This window comes from Clarias gariepinus, chromosome 1 (genome assembly GCF_024256425.1).
Source record: "Clarias gariepinus isolate MV-2021 ecotype Netherlands chromosome 1, CGAR_prim_01v2, whole genome shotgun sequence".
NCBI classification, from domain to species: domain Eukaryota; kingdom Metazoa; phylum Chordata; class Actinopteri; order Siluriformes; family Clariidae; genus Clarias; species Clarias gariepinus.
In genome coordinates this window covers 35,645,713-35,668,391 of record NC_071100.1, presented here as the reverse complement: position 1 = coordinate 35,668,391, position 22,679 = coordinate 35,645,713, and the positions used below count along the sequence as shown (strand labels likewise).

Sequence of the window (22,679 nt, the reverse complement as noted above, 5' to 3'; positions counted from 1 at the left end):
TATAAATGAAATCTGCTTTTCTTATCTCTAGTACTATTTCTTTACCCTCTATCCCAGATATAATAATAAATGTTCCCCCCCCCTTTTTTACTTCCTTTGTATGTGACAAGATTAAACTATTAGGATAATAGGAGACATTAAACATGATAAATGGGACATGATTGTGCAGGTACTATCTGCTACTAGAATTTTGATTAGTTTTTCACTTCTCCTGTTTTAGTGTTTGTTGTTTCAGTGAAACATATAGACACTATACTGCACAAATGTGCATCAAGCTCCAGAGCTTTGGTATTGTATTAGCCCATCACTAGATTCAGCTAATCTTTTAATTAGCAGGTTTAGTGGGTGTGTTTAGGCATTGGTAAATTACAAACTGTGCTCGACACTGGCTCTCTAGGACTGCAGCTGAAGAACCCCACTAGAAGCAACCAAGAACACATAGGAATACTTTGTATACATACAGTTTTAGATACAAAGCATGTGACTGCCTCTCAACAGTACATAATTATATAAAATGCCTTTTCCTTCTTTCCTTCCATCAAAGAAACTCTGATTTCTTTAAAAGATACTATGTCAATGCTCTAATATTGACGTTTAATCTAGTGACTTAACAACAAAGTTGCTTAGTTTCTGTTCTCGGCTAATGGCTTTTCCATCAAATCACACTAAAGTCTGTTCACATAATATATAAACTGTTAATATTAAAGGAGACATAGTCACTTTTAGACATTCACATGGGTTTCCAATGTGTGAATACAAACAAAAACCTGCATTTGCTTTGCTTTTTTTTTTTCCTTTCTGCTGTTACATGGTTTGAAATGATAAAATGTATTATCTAAAGGGTACCTCAGCTGGAGCATAAACACATTGTGGGACGATTGAGACCTCTGTTAACATGTTAACGAAAAAGTTAAACATGGTACCTTTAAATCTTATTTTTAAAACTTATGTAAACTTAAATCAGTTTATTAGTTAATGTAACAAAAAGAGTCAGACTTAAATGAATACCAATTTATTTAATCAGATACCAGAACGTAAAGTCTTTAATAAAACCAACATATTTGCTGTACATATAGCAAATGCACAGTTAAACAGCATTAAATGAATGTTTCAGTGAAATCAATATGTAACAAATGTGTGTGTGTAAGCATTTAGTATTAAATAGTAACATCTCTAAATGGAAGGCAATTATAAAAGAACTGATAAGAACCGAGGCAAAGAAAGAGCAAGCCATTGAAGTGGTCTACAGTATCTTATATGTCGAATACAACTCCTCAAGCTTGAGAACACAAACAGCTACTGAGGTTTATGTTAAATGTTTAACACCAATGAATACATAGATGCACATAGATGAATATGTAAACATAAATGTAAAAAATTGAACTCATTTGCATGCATTTATGCTGGATGTACCACTTTATCCCCTCTCTAAATAAAAAAAGTCAGAAATACAGGAATCCAGATGGAAACACCATATGTTGGCCTTTATCATGACCTGTAACATGCTCATCTTAAGTCTCAAGGTCCATCTGTGCTTTTGTTTATTACTTAAAAAATACTTTTTTTTTTCTAAAAGCAGTGGATTTTTGACATTTTTGTGGAGTATGTCATTTCTCGTGCTACCTTGTTTTTTAGTGGCAACCCAAGGCTTAGTTCGATTAATCTGCTTTGTCATCTTGGCCCAGAATGACTTCGACCTCAGCCGTGTGACTCGAACTCTGTTCTGTAAACAAGAGAACCAGATTGATTATTTCACACTTTCCAATTACCTCAAATTTAAAGGTAAAAAAAAAAAAACTGTTAAATTTTAATACCTTGGAGGACACTGCTGTTCTGCCAAAGCTGGTTAGTAAAAAAACGCTCTCTCACTGCCACCTGTTCATCCCAGGCCTGTAGGATGCGCTGACGCTCACCCTCTTCCAGTGAGAGTGTCCCAGGGTGGGTTTCCTCTATATGAGCTCGAACTGCTTCTGCACTAAAAGTGTACTGCTGTTCCCCACACACCATGCACACAAGCAGCTGGTTTACAGGATCGTAATCCATGAGGTAGGTGCTTCTCCACTTGTCCTCTGACAAGGGCTCATCTGAACAATCGTCTTCAGGAAGATAACATACTTCTGCTTCATCTGGGAAGAGATTTGATCACTAAAAATAAGTAAAGGCAACAGACTGACCTTACAAACCTTCACCAAGCATTCAGATTAACCAATTCTAATTCGTTTTAGTATGTCATTACAAAAACTGCATGCAAGATTAAGATAAGATTAAAATCGTAGTAGATTTGACGAAGCCAAAAATGAATAAATAATTAATATGAGTTTATCAGAACAATTAAATTCATATTAGTCTATTTGACCATGGAATGTGTTGATTTTAAAATGTCTACATGAACAATATAAACACTAAAATACTTACTAGAAAGAAATATAATTCTATGCTCTTTGGTAAAATGCTTTAATTTAAGAAATGGTTCACCTTTAACTATTGCAGTCTGACACTCCTCTGGCATGTAATCCAGTCTCTCTGGTGGCATGCTGGCAATGAAGAAAAAATGCCGAATCACACACCAAACCTCCATCAAAATTAAAGACATTAAAATACAGTCCTCTCCAAATATTGCAATGGCAAGGCCAATTATGCTTTTGCTGTACACTGAAAACATTTGAACTTGAGAATAAAAAGACCATGAAAAATGTTACTTACAGGCCTTCATTACCTGATGTTAACAAACTTGGACCATGGCGCTGTTTATCTTTGGCCTTGCCAATCTTTCAAGTGATCAAAAATATTGGAATGTGACTGACAGGTGTTTCTTGTTGCCCAGGTCTACCCTGTTAGATTGCTTGCTTAAACAACTAAAAGCATTGAATGTCTACTCTTGGTTTGAAACCTAGTTTTTTTGACTGTTAAGACATTTGCATTTGTTGTTAAGAAGGATATACCATACTGAAGACCTCAAAGCTGTCTGTGGGGGAAAATAGGCGAAATCAATGAATGTTATTGCACAAGAATTAGGCATAAACTATACAACAATGTAGAATGTGCTAAAAAAGAAGGCACCCACTTGTGTACTAAGAAAGAGGTTAGGCCAAGGAAAACAACAGCAGTTGTTGACAGACTAATTGTGATGAAAAACTTTCTACAGCCAATATACAGAGAAATATAGAGGCCACATTACAAAATACAAACCACTCTTCAGCAGTAGGAATTTGAAACCCAGGTTAAAATGTGCAAAGAAATAGAGATAAGCCAGAAAATTTATGTAACCAAGATTATCCTCTACCAAAGTGATAGAAATGCCAAAGTGTGAGAAAAGAAAGAAAGTGTTCATGATTTAAAACATATGAGCTCATTGGTCATGCACGGTGAAGGTAGTGTCAAGGCTTGGGCTTGTATTAAACTCACTGGTCTATATTGATGGTATAACGTCTGATAGTAACTGCAGAATAAATTCTAAAGTCTACAGAAACATGCTGTCTACCAATTTCCAGCGAAATGGATCCAATCCAATTGGGATTAATTTCAATGACACAAAACACACTGCCAATACAACAAAGGACTTCATCAGGTGAAAAAGTTGAAGGGCTTGACAACTGGACAAATCAGTCTCCAGGCCTTAACTTAATTTAGCAAGCAAAGGACTTCATCAGGTGAAAAAGGTGAAGGTCTTGACAACTGGACAAATCAGTCCCCATATATATATATATCTGTTGGCTCATATTCATCTTTTGTTCTCCAACTCAAATGTCTTCAACATATAGTACAAACCAAAGAATAACCCTTGCCATAAAAATACTTTATGTACGTGTAAATTTAGTTCAGGCTGATGCTAATGAATATGCATGGTAAAAAAGAAACGAAGAAACAAAAAAACATGTGGGCATTAATAGGTACTCCCTCAACTCAATGGCTTGTAGAGACAACTTTTGCAGCAACAACTTGAAGTAATCATTTCCTGTATGTACTTTATTTTATGTATGTTTTTCACATCATTTTGGTTCATTCTTTTTAGGGCATTTTGTTATGCACAGCTCTCTTAAGGTCCTGCCACAGCACTTCATTTGGGTTAAAGTCGACTTATTTTTCATCCATTCTTGTATAGACTTTCTGCTGTGGTTTGGATCATTGTTCTCTTTCATGAGTGAATTTTAACCAAGTTTTGGCTGTCAGACAGATAGCATCACATCCGTCCATAGAATACTCTCTTTCTCACAAACAAATGCGCGCAAAGAGACAGACAGACAAGCCACAACATTATGAGGTCCACCTTTTACCATTACAATTTGAGCTAAAGTAGCTCTTCTATTGGCCCTGTGACTGGTTCATTTGTTTTCCTTTCTAGAACCACCGTCTTACTTGCTTATTTATTTAACTATTTATTTTCCACATTTCACAACAATACTTGAGATTTTAAATATATAAAATAACACATATGGAATTATAGTATGTAATTAAGTAACACCAACAATAGTCAGTTGTCATTTTTAAAACATGAACCTCAGCTGTTTTGGAATAGTTCTCGCAAGAACAGTATTGTCAAGTGAATTGTCAAACCCATCAACCACCATGATGAAACTGGCTCATGAAGACCATCCCAGGAAGGCAAGACTAAAAACCTACCCCTGCTGCAAAGAGTTACCAGCCTCAAAAATCAGCAAATAATATTAGAGCTGTTATAAAGGCTTTATAGAGCATAAGTAACCAAATCATCTCAACATCAACTGTTCAAAGGAGATTATTGTATATTTTGGATGCCTTTAGCATTGTTTTACGATGTGGAAAGAAATAAAAATTAAGAAAGTCCATAAAATTAGAAGAGGTGTCCAAATTTTTTGACAGGTAGTGTATTTTTTTCTTTTGGTTTGTTACTTTGGTTTGGTACTACATTTTGGCCATACTTGACACATGCTTTTTTTTTTTTTTTAGACTTACCATCATGTCATATTCTGTCATAGTTTTTATAAAATATGCTGAATTGTGAATGAAAAGTTGAATGACTTTAAATAACAGTTGTGGACAGGTTCATACTGGTTACATTCACAATAGTTTTATTTATTTTATACAACAATTCTGATTCTGAGTTTGTAATTAGAAATTTTTGTTTTTGAATTAAATAAACTAATAAATGTTCGAGGGATTAACTGTTTTATAGTCGCTGTTCATAGTTTATAACCATATAACTTAAGGTGCTAATATGAGGCTAGGTAGAAACTATGTGTACTTGTTTGTATTTTCATTGTATTTTTGTAAATAAGTCAGTTAATTACAGACTTATTCATAAAAATTAATTAGTCAGTTGTTGTTATTAGTCTTTTGACTGTTCCTATTGAGGGGTTGCCACAGCGAACCAAATGATCTGCACAACACTTTGGCACAGGTTTTACACCAGATGCCCTTCCTGTTGAAACTCTCCTATATTATCCAGGCTTGGGACCGGCAGTGCATCCAGGGGCTGGGGTTTGGGCATTGGCTAGGAATTGAACCCGGGCCTTCCGCATGGTAGGCAAGAAACTAATTAACTAATTTAAAGAAAATAATGTTAGATAAAACAGTCACACCATATCCATACCCATAACTTACCTTTGAACTGCATGTGTAATATTGTTTGACCAGCAGTGTCTCCGTTGGTTAAGTGTTGTCTGATGACGGAGTTCTCTTTCCCGCGCAGCCTTCCGAGCTCGCTGTTCCTGCTTCTTTATTCTCCAGAGCATCCTTTTCCTTTGTATAACATCATCAGGATCTAGTTCTTGATTTGCAGTTATTTTTAATTGGCTTTGATTACTTCTTATTTTATTCACTGATGACCCTCTAGTCTGTATTTGAGGATCTGACAGCTTTACATGATTCATCGGGATGGAGGTCACAGTACCTGGTCTGGTGGTAGATGTAGGAACATTTCCCTGAATTTGTAGCTGCCATTTGTTCACCTGAGCCACCTCTGAAAATTTTGCCTTACCCTTCTGTCCTTCAAACAACAGCTTTGCCTCGTTTGAAGGCTGTTGGTTAGATGATGCAGTAGGACTTAACACAGGCCGACTGGGACGTAAAGTGACACTGGGTAGAATAACAGGATTGCTAAGGTCTGTGCGATTCATCTTCTGAGCCACAGGTGGGTGAACGAATTGAGGGGAGCAACGTTTTCTCTATATTGGATGAAAGATAAAACAAAACAGCAAAAAAACATGATTTCGAAACTTGATTTACATTTACAGGTAAAAGGATATTCCCACAGTGCATATAACTGAAATAAGGCATAATACCTGAAGAGGAGTATCTTTTTGTCTCTCCATCTCTTTGGCCTTTCTTGCTCTCTGTTGTCTTTTCATTACTCGCCAGTATTCTCGCTTCCTCTGGAGCTCACTGTTCTCATTCAGGTGCTGACCACCACGGGCCTGAGGAGGAATATTTCGCTGGGGTCCTGAAGTTCTGCCCCTACGTACTGAGTTGCCCCTGTGTAAAGGGGTCACACACACAGCCATAGGCAGTTCACTTCTTTTATCTTCAGGACCTTTACTGAAGCAAGTGGCAGTACAAGGAAGTTGAAGTGAGGAGTTGTGGCTAGAAAGGGCAGTATCATCAGAAGAAAAGTCATTTGTCTGCAGGGGGGAATGACAAGGAGATAGACTCTGTTTGACGACTACAGACGAGTAAGTGTCTGCAGACAATTCCTGAGGCGTTGTAAGTTCAGGTTTTCTGTCTGTTGCTTGCTCCTCCTGAAGAAATGGTTTGTCTTCAGTTTTACAAGGAAAAAGCTCACCTTTATCTACAGAACAGTTATTACTGTCCCCCACCGAGCTGAGAGATTCTTCCAGTAGTTTTTTCATCGATGCCACCACCAAGAGAGTGGTGGACTGGTTGTCGCTATTTGAACAAGTCTCCCCCTCAGCACTGTTCTCAGAACAAGAAGATGCAGATTTTACCTCTTTAATATTCATAGTCTGATTTTGTTTTGTAAGGGAACATACCATGGCTATGGAAGGATAAATGGGCTCTTCTTTTGTAGTATCACATGGTGTTGAGTCCAAACCTGAGGTATCAGCTGAACAGTCATCACAGCTCTTCAACTCCGTCTTAAAAGTTGTTCTATTCTCTGCTGCCAGCTTTTCAGTCTGGGTGGCCTTTGTAGCATCTTCTGTACCACTGTCTAGTTTTGACTCATTTACAGGATCACTAGAGTTCTGATTAGTTGAGCTTCGAGTTCTTCGTTGCTTTGCTGATATATTTTTGTTATTTGGAATGCTATGAAGAACAGCCCTGGCTCTGGTCCTCATTAAATTTTGTGACACGAGTGGACTAGGTGATGCTGAAGATTTTACAGCTGGTAAACTGCAGCTTATGGCAGGTGGAAATTTCTCAGTTGTAGTCTGTGAGATGGTTACAGTTACTGTGCCATCCTCTTTAATAAAGCTACCAGTAGGATTAGGAGAGTTGAGAAGTACGTTTTTGTTTGGTTGTGGTATTTTCTGGAGGCCTGATAGTGTCTTGCGCATTTGCTCCATGAGATGGTAGCGCTTTGTACGCCAGTTAAATGCATCCCGGTCTTTCAAGCGGCTTTTTAATGCCAAAGAACGCTTTGCTCTTTGCTCCCGCTTTTTGATACGCCAGTACTCCCTTTGCTTGGCAAGTCTTTCCTCTGCTGTTTCATTCCCTTGTAGCAAACTATGCCACCTTTGAATGCGGACAAACTTCTGCTGTGGCGTTTTAAACTGACCAATTGTTTGGGTAGATCTTAAAGGCTGCATAGATACCACTGAAGATATGGCCATATGATTTTGTCTTGAATCCTGAAATTGATTTGTGCTATAAACTGAAACAGAGAGGTTTTTGGAAAGTAACCTTGGCTTTTCAGCTGGTTTGGGGTTTACTGAATGTGGTTTATAGGGTGTTTGGTGTGATAATTTCTCCCTTCCCACTCTGACTCCATAATGTAACGGTTTTCCAGCACTCAGTCTTGAGTCAACAGACATGACAGAGCAATGTTGCTTGGCTGTCCTCAAAGCCATTGTGTTCACACCGGATAATGAATGTGCTGGGGCAACACAGGAAAGCTTCTTCCCCGTTTCCTGTTGTCCTTTTTCAAAACTTTGCAGCTTCTCTCGTTCCATCTTCAGCTTCTCAGCACGTTTTGCCCTTTGCTCTCGTTTTTTGATGCGCCAGTTTTCCCTACGCTTAGCAGCCTTCTCCTCTTCAGTCATGGCCACTTCTGTGGTTTTGCACATGACCATGCTGCATACCTGACCATTGGCAGCAGCATTTCTATTTGTATCTGAACCACTTCTTGCTAGGATGCGCTGGTCTTTATCAAACTTACATTGCGTGAAGGCCAAAGACCTGGGTGTTATACAACATTTAATTTGAGGGGCTTGTTTGCTGCACTTTGGTGCTAGCTGGGATACAGCACTTATCTGAGAAATATTTGAGAGGTTGCCATTAAAGGCTGATGATCTGTTTAGTGTCTGTCGAGGTGTTGTGCTGTTTGGATGTACTTTTATGCAGGCTGCAGGCGGTGGTAAGCCCTCAGTAAGGGGTGCCCCTTTAAGTTTGACCATAGAAGCATCCATGTTTAATTTCTCAGTGATCAAGCTTTCCACCTCCTTTTTACAAATCACCATACCCTTGGTCTGAGTTTGTGCAACACTTGTTTGGTATGAACCATCACTGTTACGCAAAGTAGAATTAAATTGACAATGAGTCAGGCGTGACACACGTCCATCTGTACATGCAGGTTTACAGATTCCTGTGTTTGGAGCTTTAATCTTCTTCTTGGCCTTGGACAGCTTTGCTCTCTGTTCTCTTTTCTTAGTCCTCCAGTATTCCCTTTTAGAGGCCAGAGTGACTTCATCAAATTCCGACGCAGGTCGATATCGTTGCCTCATCAAGGTCTTTGTCTTAGACATACCTGCTGTTTGTACCCTTCTCCGTCACCGCAGTTCAATGATGTACATACCAAATCCTTCAAAGAAGGTGTCGCATTGTTAAAACAAATGCATTCTCTGCCACTGGGTCACATCACATTTTATATGTTGCCATCGTCCTCCCTGTGTTTACGTAAATTCTGTTTATGGAAAATAACTGCAGCATGGTTCCAATTCTTCCAAAAGTCACATCCAAAAGCAAAATCTGCAGCTAAACCAATGAAAAGAAAAAAAAAATACATAACTTGTATAATATAAACAGGAAATCTTTAAATAACTCAGAATACCTGCCAATTGATTTAAACTGAAATTGATTAACACTATAGTGTACAAATTATATGAAAACATATTTCGGAACAATATGTATGCTTGTGTGTGTGTACACATACAGTACATGCTTAGTATTATGTTTTAAAGATGTTAGTAGTCACACCATCATTGATGCTATCACGTGACCATAATTTTTTGTGCATGTATTTTTCATGTTGAGGTGTTTGTACTTTTTTTGGCCCCTCTGTATGTATATATAAAGTATACTAATAAGTATACTAGTATACTATAAGTATAAGTATACTAATCATCGGTCTGATCATCTGTCATCATCTGCACCTGTTTCTCACTGGTCATGTCTTCCTTGAGTTAGATGTTTTTTAATGCTTGAATTATTCATTGGTCAATTTGTGGCTAAATACATGAGAAATATTCCTATGAAACTCATCAGGTACAGGAACTGGGCTATGAATGTGAGTAAAAAAAAAACTCTTCGGAACCAACAATAAAAGAACAATTAGATCCAGACCATGATTATAAAGAGTTTTTGGCCCTTGGATCGAGACTTTTAAACCACCCGACATTCTTAAGATGGTTATCTTTTTTCATTTATATACTCAGCAAAAAAAGAAACGTCCTCTGACTTTCAACTGTTTTTACTTTCAGTAAACCTAATGTGTAAATATTTGTATGAACACTAAAAGAGTCAACACCATAAGACATAAACCAAAAATGTTTCACAATGTGTCCCTGAATGAAGGGAGGCTCAAAATCAAAAGGTACCAGTCAGTATCTGGTGTGGCCACCAGCTGCTTGAAGTACTTCAGTGCATCTCCTCCTCATGGACTGCCTATTGCGGACAGTCTGAGCACTGATGGAGGGATTGTGTGTTCCTGGTGTGACTCGGGCAGTTGTTGTGGCCATCCTGTACCTGTCACGCAGGTGTGATATTCGGATGTACCGATCCTGTGCAGGTGTTGTTACACTTCCACTGCGACAGCTGTCCTTCCTGTCTCCCTGTAGCGCTGTCTTAGGCGTCTCACAGTGCGGACATGGCAATTTATTGCCCTAGCCACATCAGCAGTCCTCATGCCTCCCTGCAGCATGCCTAATGCACGTTTACGCAGATGAGCAGGGACCCTGGGCATCTTTCTTTGGGTGTCACAGTCGGGAGACAAGTCTCTTTAGTGTCCTGCGTTTTTAGAACTGTGACCTTAAATGACTACTTTCTGTAAGCTATTAAGGTCTTAATGACCATTCCACAGGTGCATGTTAATTAATTGATTATGGTTAATTGAACATGCATGGAAACAATTGTTTAAACCCTTTACAATGAAGATCTGTAAAGTTATTTGGATTTTTACAACATTATTGTTATTTGGATTTTTACAATATTATTGTTGAAATACACAGTCCTGAAAAAGGGATGTTTCTTTTTTGCTGAGTATAGTTGTATTATTTTAATGTTATAGCTAATTATCCAAATTTGTACCTGCTTATGATACGAGAAAGATAAAGTGAAATAATGAGACCTAGGAAGGGCGGGAAACAAAAATAAAGGTAACTAAGGGGAACCTAGGTCATGCATATGGGATGTTCAAGACGCACACATGACACTGTCACTTTAAATCACATCTATCCGTCTGTGTCTCAGTCATTTGTTTGGAGACGGCTCTCTTTCATTCTTTTTTTGTTGTTGATATTTGTTTATTTAACTATATTGTTATTATGTCTACAAGAATGGAGTCGGTTGAATAAACGACTTGGAAAGCCCGCCGTGAAAATAACAATAAACGGGTCGTTGTCTGTAACCTAACAACTACAGCGTTATCAGTTCTTCTTCCTCCTCTCCTCTTGTCCTCGCACAGGCGTCTCCGCCGCTCACTGCCGCCTTTGAAGTCAATTCACACGGAGACAGAGAGCCATCGTTTTAGACGTGTGCAAAAAAAATAATGATAAAGCATGCACCTTTATTACCTGCCGATTAGGCTTAACTTTCCTGGACTGTTTACAGACGCTTAAACGGGAGTCCAGTTAGGACACTGAGGTTCACTTCCCGGATCAGCCTTTCTCTCCCGCTGCTGCCATGTAGAGCAAAGTACCAGGATGTAAACGCTCGAGTCCAACTGCTGCTGCGCGTGGACGCGGAAACGTAAAGCACTCTTAAAGCGACAGTGCACTGTAAGCCGAAGAGAAATATATACATGAGGGAATTCACCACTGATCAAGTTCTTTTATAGTCTGGCAACTGATTAATGACTTGTTTTTAATAATTTAAAGAAGACTATTTACTGATTTACTGTAAGGGTCATTCATTAACCACTTTATCTTGGTCAGGGTTACGCCCAGGACCTCTGTAGGAACACTGGACATGAGGGGGGAATATACCGTTTCACACACAAACACACATTTATATTCTGTCTAAACAATTTGTTCATTGATATTTTTAAAAAGGGAATTTTGTGTGCATTTTGGCTTTCCATCTACATGCAAACTGCGTTTTAGGATAAGGAAAACATGCCTTTTCTAAACTCCTTTTACAAGAGATATTTAGAAACTGTTTTTGGCTTGTAAAAGTGGCTACTAGCATCTCTCTTTGTTTGACCTCAGTGTGTATTGTACACAATAATAATTGTTTTCAGCCTTCTGATTGGCCAACATGATTTCACAGTAAGTGCACCGTCTATATCGCGTTATCCTGTATACAGAGTCACAGGGGGCCTGGGAGACTTAGGGCACAAGACAGGGTACAACGCTGGATGGGGTGCCAATCCATCGCAAGGAAAAGACATGTAGACACTCACACTCATTCACATACTACAGGCACTTTGGGAACGGCAGTTAGCATGTATATATGGTTTAACAGTTAGGGTTATATCTACGAAGGGAAGAAAAAACTTATTTTTAAAAAATCTAAAATAAAAAAATCCTCAATCTCCACCTTTCAAGTCAACATCACTATGCGATATCTGGCTGAAAAGACCAATGACTTTACACCAGTGGCTACTGCTGTGGGGAATGTTACCTTGCTGAGGACCCCAAAACAACACGCATGCACAAATAAACACACACACACTCATACAATATTTGTAATCATGAATCAGCCAAAAACACATCGTTGGACTGCAGGGGAAACTGAGTACACAGAGGAAACCCACAGAAGAACACGTAAACTCCATGCACACAAAATTTTATAGATACATAAATGTTATATCTGTAATTTTTAGATGGTTCTTAATTTTTTTTTAGAAAGTGTTGTATTTTCAATTACATGTCCAAATCCATGCTCATCAGTAAATGTGATTGAAAATACAACACTTTCTGAAAAACAAATTAAGAACCATCTAAAAATTCACTAATTATCAATAAAATAAATTTATCCCACTCACCGAAATGTGGCATAAAGCAAAGGACCAACAAATTAATATTGCTAACAACTTAGCTTTTCTTTTAATGTTTTGCTTCATACCAAGTTAGGATACATCTTTGCTGGATTTAAAACATATATTACATAAAAAACTGTGCTAGGTACAAATATATGGTTTATTGCCAAACTCTATAAGCAGAAATTATATTCTGGGCTATGTGTGTTTCAGTAGTTCCATCACAGGCATGTCACTAAATGTAACAGAGGCTAGTTTATGTCATAATGCAATAATATAATAAGCAGCGTCATCATCAACTTTAATGACATACTGTGAGCGTGTCACAGGCATTCCTCACTGAAAGTAACAAAGAAAACCTTTACGTCAGTCTGAGCTCATACTTACTGAAACCGCAGATGAGACTGCGACGTGTCTGCAGCGAAAGCACATACGACAGGCAGAATTAAGGGTTCTGAAACGCTAGAGCAGCGTGAGGAGTGGCAGCAAATTGACCGCACATTCTTTTCACAGATAATGTTAACACTAGTTAATGTTAACACAATTAATTTGATGTCATTTGTGTTTCTATCTAACATAGCATTTAGGATGTGATTGTACATGGACTTTGCATTCACATATGCCAATTGGCCTAATCTGCAAATTTTTTGGACTTGGGGGTAATCGGGGTACCAGAGGGAAACCTACAAATTACAGGGAGAACTTGCAAACTCCATGCACACCAACCCCGAACACAAAGCCTGGAGGTGCAAGGCGGCAGTGCTAACCAATAAGCCACTGTGCCACCCATATATAATTTTATATTTATAAAAATATTTATATATTTATATGTAGGGTGAATAGTGGTAAAGTGGGACAATGGGTAAAGTGGGACAGTTAAGCTTAATAATTTATTATTATCTTTGCATGGATATGTTTTTATTACTAAAAATCAACAATGAGTTCATCATTAGCAAGTATGTGAAAAAAAAATCTGTGGCTATGACATCACTTCCGGGGTGTGGCACATCATATTTAACAACCATTTTCAGAAAGTGTCCCACTTTACCACTATTCACCCTATATTATTTTATATATATATATATATATATATATATATATATATATATATATATATAGTCACAGTTTGGTTTAGGAATTTGGTTCCCCAGCCAATACAAACCGCACTGAATACAACTAATTTAGTAATAAATTACTATGTATTTTCAGAGCTTTTAAATATGATAAAATGTCTCAACAGTTAAAAAAACATACTAAAGCCTTTAAAAAAAAAAAAAAAGAATATACACATTGACCAAAACACACTTCTAATTCATATCACTATTACTATATGTAACCAAGAGGCCAAAGGCTCATCTGTTGTGTTGCTTAAATTGTATCAATGTTGAGCTGAACTGTCGGAGATTACAGATCATTTGTTGTATGTATAATGGTGCATTTGTGGCTGGACTGAATTGGAACTGTACAGCTGTAGCTTTGTGGCCCCTCATGCGGAAGCCACGTGACGGCGTACTGTCTCTTTAAATTTACCCAGGAGCCCCTTAAGGAGCCCCAGGGGCCCCAAAGCTCGGCTCCCCACCCTGAAGACAAGCAGAGCCACTGAAAAACACACACATACACAGGAGGCCGTTTGGAAGCGACGGGACATTTGATGATAATTTATTAATAAGCATTTGGATCGGAGTGGAGCGCGACTGGAAACTCGCGCGGACGCGTAAAAGTTGAGTGAAGTTGAGCCAGCGCAGAGAGCGACACGGCGCACACTTACACTCAGAGGCGAATGCGTCTTCCTGTTGGGTTCACAGCCGATCGGCGAGTGCTTCTTCGAAATGCTGCGCTCGTAACAGCGTTTGGTACGAGGAGCGTTGACTTGGTTCGGGTTTATATCAGATAGGCATGGAGGAAAAGGAGTCCATGGAGTCGGAGCCCGGGGTCCAGACGGAAAGCCTCTCATTGATAATAAGCGATGAGGGAGAGGAGGAGGCCAGTCCGCCTTACAGCGCCTCGGCACAGCTCGCAGCAGGTAAACACACGATCAGAGTGTTCACGGTCAGAGTGCCGAGACAGATCGAAGAGCAGTGTGTGTTTGCCGCGTTAATCCGGCTGATGAACAATAGCGCACAGCAGCATGGCCCCTCGCCTTCATGGGCTCCACTATAAACAAAGGCGGAATCCAGTGCCATGCCATGCCTGTACAGCGGTGCGCAGTCGCCACCCAGCGGAAATGAGCGCATCTACCGTGTGTCCCTGCGGAAGTACACGGGGCCTCCGTTTGGACAGGCCACAGGTTCCCCAACTCTGATCCTGGAGAAACACCCTCTGTGCCGCATTCCCTTGAACTGTTTTACATTCCCCCCCTCAGCTCCGAAAAACAGAATACAATAATATCTACTCTATCGCTCTCTCTCTATATCAAACAGAAATCGTGTTTGTGGCTTTGTGCGTTTGTGCAGGTACCTCAGGCACAGACGTGTCACAGGCGTTCCTTGCTGAATGTAACAGTAACAGTAGGCCACTTTAATGTCATAATGTGATGTAGCAGTATGTCATCATCCACGTTTATGATATATTGTGACTGTAACAGCAGGAGGCTACATGCTCACAGTATATCATAAAAGTACATGATGACACCGCATACTGCTATGATGCTATGACATTTTGACATAAAAGTAACTATCTGCGGAAACGCACAACGCCACCAACGTAACTTGTTTGTAATCACACAGGCGTGTCACAGTTGATCATCTCTGAATGTGAGTAAATGAGTAAACTGTAAAAGAAAAAGATTTTCTTACAGGCAGGAATAGAAATTATTTAGACTTTTATTTACACCATAAAAATAGTTTTTGTCTGAGTATCTGTGTCTGACATGAAAAAAGGCCAATTTATAGAAACATTCAATTAGGTGTGATTTCATTGCTGTCAAAAACAGGTAAAAAAAAAAAAAAGAAATCCATACTGTAACCAGCTGATCATGTAAAACATTTATTTTATACATATTTTATTTTGTCTCTTTGACCTCCTGTGTAACAAATGTCAGAATTTTTACTAGAAGACAAATATATTTGGATCATGTTTCTTGGATAAATATGCATCTGAATATGTGCAAAGAGCAAGGCAATGAGGATGAATATTCAGTGGGCAGAATAGAGAAATTTGAGATGTGCAACTGAATTACAGCAGTTAAAGTGACAGCAGTGCAAAAAATATGAGTGGTGCAGGACTGAGGTAATGAAAGTAAATGCAAATTAGGGTAAAAATGATGAGTATGTAAATGTCTATGGACAGTGAATCTCTCACAATAACCAACCCGGATAATGACCATGCGTGTGCACTGTTGATATTTGCCCCCCACTGTTAGTTTAATGCACTGCCCCAGACAGTTTTGTTAAGGCACCACTGCCAGACTTCTGTATTGTGTGCCATTAAACCTGTATTCGGCAAGTGCACACGAATGGTCTTTATCTGAGTTATGACAATGCGTGTATTAATTGATTATCAATACACCTACAAAATGTAAGGATCATATACTGTAGGCAGGAAAATCGCCAAAATCTGCCTAATTTATGCTGGTTGCACAGGAATAAATTGTGTGTATTCAGATCACATTATCTGTCCAATGGCCACACTTTGCTTTTTAGGAGAGTTTCTTTCCATTTTATCATTGACTGCCACCTTATTTAGATATGCAAAGGTATTAAGAATATAAACTAGTCCTGGCAATTGATATGTATTTTCATTTTGTTTTATCCAGGTGAAGAGGACATGACCAACGGTCACATTAGAGATGACAGCCAAGCTTTTCCCATAGCTCATGTGGAATCACCAGGGACGAGCTACTGGAGTGTTTCAGAGAGCCCCGAATCGCCATTTCTTCTGTCCCCTGTTCCAGGGCCCTCTAGACAAAAAACGTCTCCAGCTAAATCAGGACGAGCATCACGGACTGGGCACAGCCGCATCCCTGGTCGAGATCACCGCCGATACTACCACGAGCACTGGAGAACTGAGTACCTGATGGACTTTGACCCCAAAAGAAATGGGATGATCTGCATGGTATGTGGCAGTTCCTTGGCCACTCTAAAGCTGAGCACTATTAAGAGACATATCAGGCAGAAGCATCCCGATTCCTTGCTGTGGAGCGCGTCTGATAAGGAGTTGATCCGCTCAGGCTGGGAAAACCATTTAAATCTAGAAACTAGTAAGACATCATGCCCAGATACAGCCATCACGTCGGAGCCGGAGGAGACGGTGAAATGCGCCAGTCTTTCTACAGGTGTGTGCTTCAAGTTTAAAGTGGCTGTGAGTGTGCCATAGAGGCTTTAAACGTAATAAAATACTTTAACTTATAAAGGAAATTATATTTTATATAGCACAGAGTTTTTAAAACAAACAACAAAATTAAATGACAAAAGTAAAGTAACAGAGAAAATAATTAGAATAAAAATTAAAGTATAATAAAACAAACAGGTTTTATTCCTTATTTTTTTAGGGCCCAAGCACCATGATATCAGACATATTATTTAAAATAATAATAATTCAAGCACAAACAGCATTTTGGAGGTCTTAACTTCGGCAGACAGGTTGGAATCTGCTGCCATTAGGATACCTGAGAGTCTTAAATAACATGAGATTTTGCTGCATAGCTCATACAAACTTGCACATATGCACACGAAACCAGGTACACATTTAGAGCTCACTGAGTTGAACTTTCGCATTGCATGTTATGGTCTCTACTCAACAGGAAGTCAGTTATTTTGGGCCGTTCGCAAAATGCACCCAAAGGATTATAATATACTCCTTCTAGGGATTTATATGATCACCACCAAACCAGGCATATGTGATCTGAGTACATTGAGGATGCAAAATTATTGAGAGGTTTTGACGTCTCAAATGGGTCAGCCGTGACAATGCCTTAAACTTGTGCTGAAAAGTGGTTAATAACTGTGTTACATTACATTGAGTGACATCACATTAAGTGACATCATGGTGTGATGCTTTTTTTCCAGCATCTGGGGCTTTTTGGAGGGCTAAACATAAAATTCCCCTTTTCTAAAATTGTCATAATAGGATTGGTATATCCCCTTTAAATGTGCCCAGTGTCTTTCTGGTGCACCCGGGTTATTCTTTAAAACCTTGTCTACTCATACGTGCGGTATTACTTGTAGAGGTACACTTCAGATATGATATAATTTCCCCCTTTTCCTCAGACAAGCCTGGCAGTGCTGTGATAGTTAAAACTGAAGCTGAGCCTGAGCCCAGGATGGTGAGCTCCTCATCTGCTCAGGAGACTCAGGGTGTGTCAGCGGAGATGCTAGAGCGGTACGTGAACGACTCATTGCACGCCTGGTTCCGGCAGGAGTTTCTAATGGAGTACCAGGCAGAGGCAAGCAGGCTAGTGTGCATGGTGTGCAGCTGTCCCTTGCCCTCACTTCATCTTGACCATATCAAGAACCATGTGCTGGAGCAGCACCCCAACTCACTGGTCTACAGCGCAGAGGAGAAACATCGCATTCTGCAGAGCTGGGCCCAAAGCCAGGGTGAGAGAACACGTGACCTGGAATCTCGGGACAGGAAAGTGTAGAGAAGTCACAGGAAGTGAATAACATAGAAGGGAATTTAAAGATACATTGATGTGGGGGTAAAAACATAAACAGGAAAAAGAAATGATAGATTTCAAAAGAGGTATTATCCTGCATGATTAATATTTCCCATCACTAAAACACCAAACAGCTAAACATTAAAGTATTTCATTAGATTAGGTCTTGGAAATATCCTGGCCAATTGTTTTTCTTTCTGTTAATTTGGTCATATGTTCCTCATCCAACCCCGTCTTGCTCAATGCAAAACTTGTTCTTTGTCTTTTTATTACTGCGGCATCTTTACACTTTCAGCTCTGCAGTTGAAAACGCACAATATGCAGTATACAGTGTCACTTTTATGTTTATGTTCTGACTTAAGATACGTTTGCATCGCCTTTCCATACATATCCTTCCACAGACGCTCCAAGAGACTACATCAAGACTGAGCCAAACACCAAAGATCTGAGCCCAGGACAGTTCCCTTCCACAGAGCCTGACTCTCTTCAGCACAGCACAAAGCCATATACAGGGTCTGAGAGGGGCTCTGATGCTCCTACTCTGTTCAACCTCACCACCAGGTTAAAAAACAGCTGCCCATGGCATCTACGGCTTGATTATTTGGTTGCTATTGGACCGCCGAGCATGCCAGGATGTTACTGCATGGTGTGTTCTGAAGAGCTGCCTGTGATCAGAGTTAGCAGCTTTCGCAGACACATACAAGACTGCCACCCTGAGACCAGCAATCTCAGCCAAAGAGAGAGAGAAGATATAGCCAGTGCTTGGACCCAGGACGGGGCCACGGAGGAGCCGGAAACACACTTGGACCCGGGTAAAGATGCAAACTTCACAGGGTGAAATAGCATGACACTAACTAAATTATCACAGACTAAAATTGTTTCCATGTAATACCTCCTGGTATTACATGGCTAACGTGGTTAAAGGAGTAGTCCAGATTTTCTAACAATCAATTGTATCTGTTGATACAAAATGCCAGTGTAATGGAAGTCTAAAGCTAGCTGTAAGTTTCATGAGTATATACACAGACAAAAAAAGGTGCAAACTCTAAGATTTCGTTGAAACACCATTAGCTTTGCTTACAGCACACGGTGGTGTCCAGTTCATGTGTAAAAATGATTCTTCATGCTCTCAGAACCACTCTTTAATAGTTTGAAACGTTTTTCAGGAATATGCCTGTGCTATCAGGGAAGAAAAACATTGATGTCATACCCTGGTCATTCAGTACATTCAGGTCAACAGCTGACTTAAATTTATAGCCACATAATGTTGCTGAGACTAGACCTGACCAACTGATACAAACTCAGGTCTTCCAGAGGCTTGTTCACTGGCCACTATGCCTGAAGGGTGCATTGCTTCATGTGCTTCCCCTCTTACCCTGACACACCCATCACTTTGGTATGTGCTCAATCAGAACTCAACAGACCACATGACCTTTTCCCAAAGCTCCAAAGTCCAATCTTTATTGGAGACTCCCTAGCAAATTTCAGCCTTTTTTTTCTGATGAGGCTTTTTAACAAGTGGTTTTCGTATGGCCATACAGATGTTCAGTCCCAGTCTTGGGAGTTCTCATCACATTATGTGCATATGTAAATGATCTTACTTGCTCTAACAAAATAATGTCTTGTACTAAAACACAGAGAGAAAGGCTCACTAAAGAGGTTTATGTGCAGCTTGTAAATACTGAATCATATTATTCATTCATCTTCTATACCGCTTATCTTGTACAGGGTCACGGTGGGCCTGGAGCCTATCCCAGGAGACTTTGTGCATGAAGCAGGGTATACCCTGGACAGGGGGTAATTCATCACAGGGCATACTCACACACATACAAAATGAGCAATTTGGGAACACAAAGTCTGCAGGTCTGTCTGGGAGAAAACCCAGCAAGCACAGGAAAAACATGCAAACTCCACACACAGACCCAGAAACTGAATGAACCCTTGACACTGAAGGTACATGACCACAGTGTGCTTTGCTTAGCTGCACCTAGACTGTGGAATGCTCTCCCAGAGTATCTGAGGATGTCACAGACTGTTGATGATTTTAAATCTGGTCTTAAAACTTATCTTCTATCAGAGCTTTTGGGTTGAAATAATTTGTAGCACTTTGCTATTTGCTTCAAATATAAGTGCATTATAAATAAAATGTATTAAAAATGTATTAAACACTATGCCACCATGCTGCCATTGAAGCGGTACAATGATACCAAATATAATATTCCTTTTAAACAAAGGCAGTACCATCTGTAAATGGAAAAAGTTAGAGCTTATTTTACTAATACTGTACATTTAACTAAAGCATTCATGGCTGCTTTCCACAAAAATGAATGAATAGATTAAAAATGATACACTAGTTTTTCCCAGTTTAATCTTCATTTCCCACATATATCGTGTATGTGTGATTTTAGCATTATTATAGACTTCTAGACTATATTCATCCATAAAATTAATCATGTGCAATGGACATAGATTTTAGTCCTGCAGTGAAATTTGTTCCATTCGTAGTACTTTAGATTGACCACTTCTCTCTTTCTTTGAAAGAAGCAGTCCCCAGTGACACACTTGTTGAAAGCAAGAAGCTGTCCATGAAACCATCTGGCAAGCAGAGTGGCATTAAAAAGGAAGATGGTGACAGGTCCAAGGTCATGTCAGCGCCCATCATAGGGCGAAACACCCACTACCCAGGCAAGGACCAGCGACGTAACTACCAGGTGCACTGGCGCATGGAGTACCTGATGGACTACGACTGCAGGAGGCATGGGTTGATCTGCATGGTATGCGGCGCCACGCTAGCAACTCTGAAGGTGAGCACGATCAAGAGACACATCCAGCAGGTCCACCCTCATTCACTGTACTACAGTCCCGAGCAGAAGCAGCAGGCAGTGGAAGGTTACAACCAAGCAACTCTGCACTTCGCTCACTCAGACAACTGCTTCTCAGGCTCGGATCACAGTCAAGTAGCACAGACGAACACTAAGGCTGAGATCGAGTAGCCTGAATGATCGATGCGAGTTGTGGCATGCTTTCTTGCACTCAGGAAGAAGATTGTTGGAACAAGCCAAAAATATGATCTCCACAGCTTTTTAGTTGAGAATGTAAGCTTGATACATTTTTGTGCACTTTTTTATGATTTCATAACATGGTTTCTGGTATTAAACAGTCATCTGCTTGGAGGTGGGGAAATGTTAAATTGCTTTCTACAGAGGATTGTCACTGGCCCAAATATTGATGGACTGTTTTCCACCCCTCCCACCCCACCTAACCACCCCTCCCCCCTCCAGCACCTTTTTATGCATCTGTATTTGTATAGTGCAGTCTTTGGTAAGATTTATTGATCGCTGCAGATAGCAGGGTTTAAAGTACCAGAGGGATCGTTTTGCATGGGGTCAGCAATGCAGTGGTTCGCACATTCAGCACTTAAAGCACTTGGTATGAGGGGACCAAGGGAACTGGTATGAAGCATGACATGTACAGAGGCACCTTGTAAAGCCTACAATGTGCATAGAGAAAAATGTTCCATGAATTTCAATGAATTATTTAGTAACACATCATTAATGAATATCACACATGAGGAAAATAATGTCAAGGATTACCTATTGATTAGGTATGTAATTTCTTTTTTTCCCCCCAAAGATCATCGATTCATGTTGTATTAAAATAAATAGTTGATAAGGTCATTTGCTGCATCATATAAATAAGGGACGCAAGTCCATGTCTCAGGGAGTGTGTAATCTGGGTTTGCCATCTATAATGTCGATTCTACTTTCTTTTGGGACTTGACTAGTCACTGTAGTCTAAATGATGCATTAAATTCTCTATGAACTGATTGAAAAAATGCAACTAATTTCACTTGAGTGGAACTGAAGACATCTGTGTGATTTTTTATTTTTTTTTAAGTGAAGTTGTGAACAGTTAAAATGAAAACTTGATGTCTTAATTTATTTACGTGCATACCTTTTGTTTCGCTCTGTATTCTAACTCTGTTGTTCGGACTCCAGATGGCGTTGTTCAAATGATCACATTCATGTCAAAGGATGTCTATGATTAACCCTGGCAGGCTGTTGTAAACAGAAATTTTATTGGTGCTTCAATTATGCGCTATGCTTGCTGCAAAGAAAAACACACACTTCAATGCATATCTATCATTGTGTAACTTGGAAAACACTAAAATTACGTTTATAATTTCAGAGACTGACAAGATCTGCTAATGATTAAAAAAAAAAAAAACTCAGACTGAATGAAAAACAAGCAATTTTCTTGAACAGTTTTATTAATTTCACGGTGACAATTACATTGACCCCCTTTTTTATTTCCAAAGCTCCCAGATTAACTTAACTCATTGCTAACAAACTGAACATGGATATTGGTTATCACATCTAGACTCAAAAGCAAGAAACCAAAGAAAACATGACTTCTGCAACTCCCTCCCCAAGAGAGAAACTTCAAAAGAAATGACAGCAAACATGCTGACGGATTTTAAGAGTAAGCTTTATAAAAAATAAAACAAAAAAGGTT

General features: G+C 39.4%; 2 protein-coding genes across 7 annotated transcripts; one reads left to right on the top strand and one right to left on the bottom strand.

The window, feature by feature from the left end:
- Positions 1 to 996: 996 nt before the first annotated feature.
- Positions 997 to 15,142, bottom strand: si:dkey-28a3.2 (uncharacterized). Of its 4 annotated transcripts, none has more exons than XM_053499689.1 (6): positions 15,026 to 15,142; positions 6,261 to 9,126; positions 5,581 to 6,143; positions 2,476 to 2,534; positions 1,815 to 2,126; positions 997 to 1,723 (listed from the first exon to the last, which is right to left on the bottom strand). In XM_053499689.1, the coding sequence occupies exons 2-6, from the start codon at positions 8,895 to 8,897 to the stop codon at positions 1,659 to 1,661; spliced, it is 3,636 nt and encodes a 1,211-aa protein (XP_053355664.1). In that variant the 5' UTR covers positions 8,898 to 9,126; positions 15,026 to 15,142; the 3' UTR covers positions 997 to 1,658. The 4 variants fall into 4 exon arrangements, with proteins under 4 accessions (XP_053355664.1, XP_053355663.1, XP_053355657.1 ...); XM_053499688.1 differs by lacking the exon at positions 15,026 to 15,142 and adding an exon at positions 14,337 to 14,473; XM_053499682.1 differs by lacking the exon at positions 15,026 to 15,142 and adding an exon at positions 11,154 to 11,364.
- On the top strand, positions 14,393 to 22,305 carry zfta (zinc finger translocation associated). 3 transcript variants are annotated; one of them, XM_053499691.1, is made up of 5 exons: positions 14,393 to 14,591; positions 16,323 to 16,841; positions 17,776 to 18,105; positions 18,566 to 18,976; positions 20,709 to 22,305. In XM_053499691.1, exons 1-5 carry the CDS (start codon positions 14,465 to 14,467, stop codon positions 21,155 to 21,157), a joined length of 1,836 nt encoding a protein of 611 aa, XP_053355666.1. In that variant the 5' UTR covers positions 14,393 to 14,464; the 3' UTR covers positions 21,158 to 22,305. The 3 variants fall into 3 exon arrangements, with proteins under 3 accessions (XP_053355666.1, XP_053355665.1, XP_053355667.1); XM_053499690.1 differs by having other exon boundaries at positions 20,706 to 22,305; XM_053499692.1 differs by lacking the exon at positions 18,566 to 18,976.
- Positions 22,306 to 22,679: the final 374 nt, after the last annotated feature.